The following is an 8,087-nucleotide window of genomic DNA, read 5'->3' as shown; positions in this document are numbered from 1 at the left end:
CTTACTTGGATGAAGACTTAAAACTTGTTTTTATTAAAACTTAGTTAAGAAGAGGAGAAGGGAGTAAAAATCTGCAATTATTTAATTTTTAATTTAATTAATTTATTTACTTATTTTTTATTTTTTTACGTTAGGCATTGGATAAATTTCTTGTACTGTTTGTTACCTCCTCCCTCATTCCCCCTGCCTTTCTCTTTCCCCCCCATGAGTTTATTTATTTATTTATTTATTTTTATTTTTTTGTCAATTGTGGGGCTCTCTGGTTGTGGGCACTGTCTCTGCAGCTCAAGACTAGGGTTCTACCACTTGAGCCACTTCTAATTTTCTGGTGGTTATTGGGAGATAAGAGTCTCATGGACTTTCCTGCCAACGGTGGGTTTGAACCAAGATCCTTGGATCTCAGCCACCTGAGTAGCTAGGATTATAGGTGTGAGCCACCAGCACCTGGCTCAATTATTTAATTTTTGTCTGAATATCTTTTCAGCAAGTTTCCAGTGATTCTAAAATTAAGCTGAAGGGCAATAGTTAGCTGAGTCTTCCACGTGAAAGACCCATTACTCTTTCAGCAGGAAATTCAATACAGGACATAAACTCTGAACTTGGGTTTACATTCCATTCCAATGAGGTTCCCTCATTTACAGAAACAATATTAAACAATATTAACTTACAGGGTGGTTATGAGATCTAAATGATTTAATGCCACTAAAGCCCAATATAATATCTGACACATGAGTATTATTAATCATGATTGCAATAATAATACTAACTTTTAAAATACAGGCTGTACCCTACTGTTGGTTTTCCTTTTATTTTTTCCACTCTTGGTATAATTTTTCTTTCTGCATAGTACATATTTTACTCCTTTGATCTTGGCTTTCATTTTCTGTCCTTTCCTTTTCTAATGTAGAAAAATTGATGGGACCAATGAAGAAGAAGATACCATTGAGCTGAATGAAGAAGGAAGGCCAGTGCAGACATCCAGGCCAAGCCCCCCATGGTGTGACTGCCATTGCTGTGGCATCCCCAAACGTTATATCATCGCCATCATGAGTGGGTTAGGATTCTGCATTTCCTTTGGGATTCGGTGCAATCTTGGAGTTGCCATTGTGGAAATGGTCAACAATAGCACTGTATATGTGGATGGGAAACCAGAAATTCAGGTCAGTATTAATCCCTAGCAGATTTTTGTTTCTGATAGTAGTTGTGTAAATGTTTTGCTGCGTGAAAGTACTTCAAGTCATTCATTGCTGGGATGAAGATGTAGAGTGACAACCATGTTTTGGGCTCTGGATAGATGGTGAACCACATAGACTGGGCCCTTGTCCTCATGGAGATTTACAGTAAGGGATGACCATTTAGGGGTTCCATTGTTCTGTTGATGGGATACACAAAATCCTCAGGTTCATCTAAAGGAGATCTAGCCCAGTCTGATGTCATGAAAGAATTCCCAGAGAAAATGATGGCTGACCTAGAGAAAGAGGATTTTTGGTGAGGTGGGAAGATGAAAGTTTGAAGAATGTGTTTGTGTGGAGTGTGGGGAGAGAAAGGGAAGGACAGGGAGAAAGAGAAAGAGAACTAGATTACACAGTGTGTTTCAGGACCTGAGACAGCCATGCACAAACCTCTCTGGAAACTTGTTGATAACTTAAGAACCCTTTATTAAAACTAACATTTTTAATTCTTTTTCCTATCCTGGGGCTTGAACTTAGGGCTTGGGTGCTGTCCCTGAACTTTGGTGCTCAAGGCTAGCATTCTACTCCTTGAGCTACAGTTCCACTTTTGGTTTTTATTTTTGCTGCTTAATTGGCGCTAAGAACATTATGTCTTTTATGTCTTTTACTGTCTGGGCTGGTTTTTTTTTTTTGGCCAGTCCTGGGCCTTGGACTCAGGGCCTGAGCACTGTCCCTGGCTTCTTCCCGCTCAAGGCTAGCACTCTGCCACTTGAGCCACAGCGCCACTTCTGGCCGTTTTCTGTATATGTGGTGCTGGGGAATCGAACCTAGGGCCTCGTGTATCCGAGGCAGGCACTCTTGCCACTAGGCTATATCCCCAGCCCTGTCTGGGCTGGTTTTGAACCTTGAACCTCAGATCTCAGCCTTAACTGAGATGGCACATGTTGAGTGATCATCACCCCACATATTTTAAATTCTTAACATAAAGTCCAAAGGATTATAAATTATTACTCTACAAGCTGTGCTTGAAAGGTGTTGCATGACCAAAGTCTGTACTGTTTCATATTCTCTATGACTTTCCAATGCTGTGGGCTGTCCTATTTTCTGGACTGAAAAGATGGCAGTGTGTTCTCTTTGCCACATCGATTAGTATCATCTGGATGAGTCCCTTGCCAAGCACTTGCTTGGGAAAATTTGATATTGGTCCATTAAAAAGTTTTTAGTTGGCCTGCAGTATTTTTGTTTGTTTGTTTGTTTACTGAGATTATTCTGCCAAAGAAAAATTACACCATAGACATTTTTCTAGCCAGTGTCTTTTTGATGTCACAGCAGAATCTATCTCAAAAAGCTATCCTGTGTTTTTTAGGGGATTGCAGTGGAGGGGAGGATAGAGGTGGAGGAGCATATTATGTATTTCTTAAATAAAGAATGATGTATATTAGCGAGGTTTCAGATGTGTATCACATGCATTCTCTCAGCCTTTTGTGAGCAAGGCCAGCTAATTAAAATTTGTCTGCTGAAGCCTAGATCAAAATGAGATGCTGTTTTGCATTTGTTTGTGGCTTGAAAAGATAGGCCCAGGTCAATAGAGCCTGCTTTGAGGCATATAGAAAAAGACATTTTGATAAGCCCAAGGTACAATGATAGTCTGTGGTCTCAAGTTTCTATGGCTTTGCCCTTGGAGTCTTAGAAGAACTGATTAAAATTGAATCTATACTTTATGCCATTCTCTCTGGCCTGGAGAGTAGTTTAGCAGCTCTGACAACAACTCCAATTTATAGCAGGTCATTTGCCTCTTCTCCAAATAGGAGAAAACTTAGATATCAGCTAAGTGTGCCTGCTAGAATAACAAAGTGCTCCCAAATGACTGGTTTTATGGAGGAAAAACCTATACACTTGGCACTGAGATATTTTGGGATCCTCATTTTCAAAAAGAGGAGCGTATTCAGTATGACTGGGTAAACTCTCCCCCTCCACCCTACCTTGTGCTGATACAGAGGCTTGAACTCAGGGCCTGGCTCTGGATGCTGTCTTTAGCTTTCTCACCCAAGGCTGATGCTCTGTTATTTGAGTTGCACCTCTATTCCTAGCTTTTAGGTGGTTAAGTGAAGAGTCACATGAACTCTCATAGCCATACAAATATGTGATATATATTCTAACAGTGGTAAGAAGGGTGATTTTTCTTAAATTTTTTTATTGTCAAAGTGTGATACAGAGGGGTTACAGATTCGTATGAAAAAGGCAGTGAGTACATTTCTCCTTTTACTTGTTACCTCCTCCCTCATTTTCCCCCTCTCCCTTTCCCTTGCCCCTCAAGAGTTGTGCAGTTGGTTTACACCAAATGGTTTCTAAGTGTTGCTTTTTGAATGGTTTGTCTTTTTGTTCTTTGTCTCTTGATCCTTGTATTCCCTCTCCCTTCCCTAGTTCTACTACCCGTATCAGACAATATCCAGAGTACTCGGATGTAGCACAGTGGGAGCGAGGGTACAGCCACAGGAAGGGACTACAAGAGAACCAAAACTAGACAAACCACTCAGTCAAACACACTGACAAGGAAAAAGAGAAAAAAAAAAGTAGTACGAGTTCACATGGCATGCTGAGAATAACCACAACAGTGGCACAACTTTTGTTTCCATAACGTGGAGTTCATTTCATTTAGCATCTTCTTATGTAGTCATATGGGTGTAGTTATTGGGGTATTTTGGTCTTCTACCATGACTAGCCTATTCCTTTACTAGCTATTCCCTATGAGTGACACCATAGCGTTGATGTTTCTTTGGGTCTGGGTCACGTCACTTAGTATGATTTTTTCCAAGTGCTTCCATTTCCTTACAAATGGGGCAATGTCATTCCTTCTGATGGAGGCATAGAATTCCATTGTGTATATGTATCACATTTTCCTGATCCACTCATCTACTGAGGGGCATCTAGGTTGGTTCCACTTTTAGCAATGACAAATTGTGCTGCTATGAACATAGTTGTGCTGGTGGCTTTAGTGTGTTCTTTCTTGTAATCTTTTGGGTAGATGCCCAAAAGTGGGGCTGCTGGGTTGTAGGGGAGCTCTATGTTTAGCCTTCTTAGGAACCTCCACACTGCTTTCCAGAGATTTTAACTGATGTGTGTATAGTTACTTTTCCATTTAATAATTATGAATTAGGGCTGAGGTTGCAGCTCAGCGGTAAAGAATGTAGTTAGCATGCTCAGTCTTCAAGCACCAAAATGAATGAACAAATGGGATGGGCAAACAAACACCAAGTTAAAGTCCTAAGATTAGTGTATGGCATATGGTAATGAAAAAAATTCTAGAATTTGAAAACCCTGATATGATTGCTCATTATAGTCAGGAAAAGGCCAAACTTCTTTCAAAATTGACTGTTAGCTGGGTGCTGGTGGCTCATACCTGCAATCCTAGCTATTCAGAAGGCTGAGATTTGAGAATCATGATTTGAAGCCAACCTGTGGAAAGTCTTGTGAGACTCTTCTTTCCAATTAACCAGCAAAAAGCCAGAAGCAAAATTGTGGCTCAGATGGTAGAGCACCAACCTGGCACAAAGAAGCTGATAGAGAGCACCCTAGTACTGGGCACAAATAAAAATCGACTTGCTTTTAGCTCTTAAGTCTTTAGCATTTTGCCCTTGTGTCCTGATCAGGGACTGCTAATTGCAAAAACTGAAGTGTAGTGAAAGAAACTCAGGTTGACAAAAGATTACTGCAGGGCTGTAGTAGTCTCATGAAAGCCATGTGCAGAAAGCAAGTCTGTGCATGCGCATGTTTGTGGCCTGGGCAGGGAAACCCAGCCTAAGGGACATTGAAATCCAGTCTGTACCACTGAGGAAGGCAAAATAGTCTATTTAGATCTTCCCTCGATGGGAACAGAGGCCCTACGAGAAGTGTAGAGTGGGGCCTTTACCCCATAGGAACTGAAAAGTCCTTTGCTAAAGTCTCCAGTTGGCCAGCACTCTCCCATCTGCTTCTCCAAGTCTGCTCCATTTTTCTGGATCTCTCCATGGACTGGTTTCTGACTTTTGCTCTGCCTTCTCCCTGCTAGAGCTGAATTCCATCAGCCTACCTTAGCAGTGAGCTGATTACCTCAGTTTTGAGTGCATAGTCCTTGGGATTTCAGTTCAGGTGCCCACTATTGTTTAACTAGAATCTCTGAGTTTCAGATTGATTGGTTGATTGATTGATTGATTGTGTGTGTGCATATGTGTGTGTGTGTGTGAGAGAGAGAGACAGAGAGAGACAGAGACAGAGACAGAAAAACAGAGAGAGAGACAGAGCAGAGAGAGAGGGAAAGAGATTGAGGGAGAGAGAGGTGGTGAGTGATTCTAGCTTCTGACTTAGCTCTCTCTACTCTGGGATCCAGTAAGGTGTAGTCAGCAGGGAGAAATCCACCTCTGCTTGGGAGGGTGGCAGAATCCTCTGTGTAGTGGGAGAGTAGAACTGGCATTTTCTTCATCAGTTCTCATTGCTTTTACTGTATTGGAAAATGGAAAAAATGGACTGCTTTGCAGACAAAATGAGACTGTTTATATGAAGCACCTGTATTAGTGTCTTAAGACTACCAAAATGAATGACCACAAAGTTGATGGATTCAAACAATAGAAATTTTCCCTATAGTTGTAGAGACTGGACATCTGGAATCGAAGTATTGACAGGGCTTTACTTTCTCTTTCAGCTTCTGGGAGCTCCAGGAGCTCTGTGGTTTGTGACTATCACTCCAGACACTGTCTCATTTTCAAGTCCTTTCTCTTCTCTCTGTGTTTTCTCTTTTACCTTCCCTCCCCTCTACTCTCCTCCCTTCCCTCTCTCTCTCTGACTTTCTCCTCTAAGGACATTTCTCAATGGATTTAGGGCCCAGCTGGATAATCCAAGATATCTATTTCAAGATCCTTGACTACCATCCACAAAGACCTGTTTTGGTTTTTTCTTTTTTTTTTTTTTTTTTGCCAGTCCTGGGCTTGGACTTAGAGCCTGAGTACTGTCCCTGGCTTCTTTTTGCTCAAGGCTAGCACTCTACCACTTGAGCCACAGTGCCTCTTCTGGCCATTTTCTATATATGTGGTGCTGGGGAATCGAACCCAGGCTTCATGTATATGAGGCAAGCACTCTTACCACTAGGCCATATTCCCAGCCCCAAGACCTGTTTTTCTACATAAAGTGGAAATGACAGGTTTCAGGGATTTGATGTGGATATCTTTTGGGGATTGTACTTCAGCTTTTCACAATATCAGTTAAGAGTGTTTGGCTTACTATCATAATGGTTACTACTTGAGGCTGTTTATCTTTGCTTTATTTTTTGCTTCCCAACCCAATTGGATCTCCTTTCTTATTTCCAGATAGCACAATTTAATTGGGATCCAGAGACAGTGGGCCTTATCCATGGATCTTTCTTCTGGGGTTATATAGTAACCCAAATTCCAGGTGGTTTCATTTCAAACAAGTTTGCTGCGAATAGGTAAGAAATATATTGACATGAGTGCTGCTTACCCAACCTAGATTTCAGCTTTCCATAATACCTAGTAGAATGTTTGGCTTCCTATTGTAATGGCTCCTACTTGAGGCTGTTATTATTTTTATAATATAGCTCTGTACCTTTAAAAGTCTGCACAGTTGGTTCTCAATTTAGGGGGTTCGAGATGCAACATAGGAACTATCCAGGTAGATGTTCTTTAGATATGTGACTCTCAAACGAACCTGCTCTTGAATCTCTTGAGTTCCCCCCCCCAAAAAAAATCAGTGCTAGTTACAACTCACTAAGTGTTTATTTGGTCAAAGGAACAATTCACTTGGAGCCAAGAAAAACCACGCTCGGCTCCTCACTGGCTCATTGAGTTACCTCTATTGAGTTGCTTGCTTTCTCTAGTGCTCAGTTTCTCATCTGTGATAAGAACCATTCAACTAAATTGTGTTGCAGTTACTTTTGCCTGGTGATGGTCTGTGATCATATGTACTTATGCTAAGTGCCACAAAGGTTCCATCTTGTGTTTATTACGGGCTGGCCTTTAGAAGGCAAAATATGTTGGTTTTTTTTTTGTGTGTACTGAGGTTTGAATTTAGTGCTTTAGAGGCAGGTTTCCCCATCCACAAATGTGTCTTTTAATGCTTTAGGTTCCATAGAAGGGGTCTGAGAAGTTGAGTGTTTTAGCAGTTATGAGTTGTCTCAATAAGCAGTGAGTCCTCTGTCATTAGAGGAGGCATCCAAGTACAAGAAGATGGCCACTTGGGAAGATGTTGTAAGATGTACCATATACCCCAAATATTTTCAGGTCCCATCTAATAACTTTCTCATATGACTTTACATAAACTGATTGAGTAATTTTTTTTCAAACTCTAAAAAACAATTCATTTACTGGTTGTGAAATTGACATAGTGATTTACCAACAAGCGTTTTTTGTTTTTGTTTTTAAGAGAGAGGAATGGGGCTGGGGATATGGCCTAGTGGCTAGAGTGCCTGCCTTATATACATGAGGCCCTGGGTTCGATTCCCCAGCACTACATACACAGAAAATGGCCAGAAGTGGCGCTGTGGCTCAAGTGGCAGAGTGCTAGCCTTGAGCAAAAAGAAGCCAGGGACAGTGCTCAGGCCCTACGTCCAAGCCCCAGGACTGGCCAAAAAAAAAAAAAAAAAAAAAAAAAGAGAGAGGAATGACCGAGAAAATAATCAAATAAGACAGAAAATAAGATAAAAACATAAGGGGAAATAGCATTGAAACTTGTTTCTGTTACATTTATGTGTGAGTGAGAATAACCTGGGCTGCAAAGTGAGCTCTAGTTTAGGGGTCAAAGTCAAAGAGTTTGAAAGTCACCACAATGAGACCTAAAACTGTTGAAACCCAATTGTCTTTCCTTATGTTCTTTGTGAACATTTTTATTATATTTAAGTAGTTGTACAAAGGAGTTGCCATTCACAGA

General features: G+C 41.0%; 1 protein-coding gene across 2 annotated transcripts in view; it reads left to right on the top strand.

Moving 5' to 3' along the window:
* The window catches only part of Slc17a8 (solute carrier family 17 member 8), a 40,874-nt gene that overhangs the window by 9,348 nt on the left and 23,439 nt on the right, over positions 1-8,087 (top strand). For both annotated transcript variants that reach the window (XM_048357510.1, XM_048357503.1), the window contains exons 2-3: positions 908-1,160; positions 6,512-6,630. In XM_048357510.1, the coding sequence (XP_048213467.1) occupies positions 908-1,160; positions 6,512-6,630 (372 nt within the window). The remainder of the gene's footprint in view (positions 1-907; positions 1,161-6,511; positions 6,631-8,087) is intronic.

This window comes from Perognathus longimembris, chromosome 1 (genome assembly GCF_023159225.1).
Source record: "Perognathus longimembris pacificus isolate PPM17 chromosome 1, ASM2315922v1, whole genome shotgun sequence".
Taxonomy (NCBI): domain Eukaryota; kingdom Metazoa; phylum Chordata; class Mammalia; order Rodentia; family Heteromyidae; genus Perognathus; species Perognathus longimembris.
The sequence above is the reverse complement of the archived record's forward strand: the minus strand, read 5'-3'. Positions and strand labels throughout refer to the sequence as shown.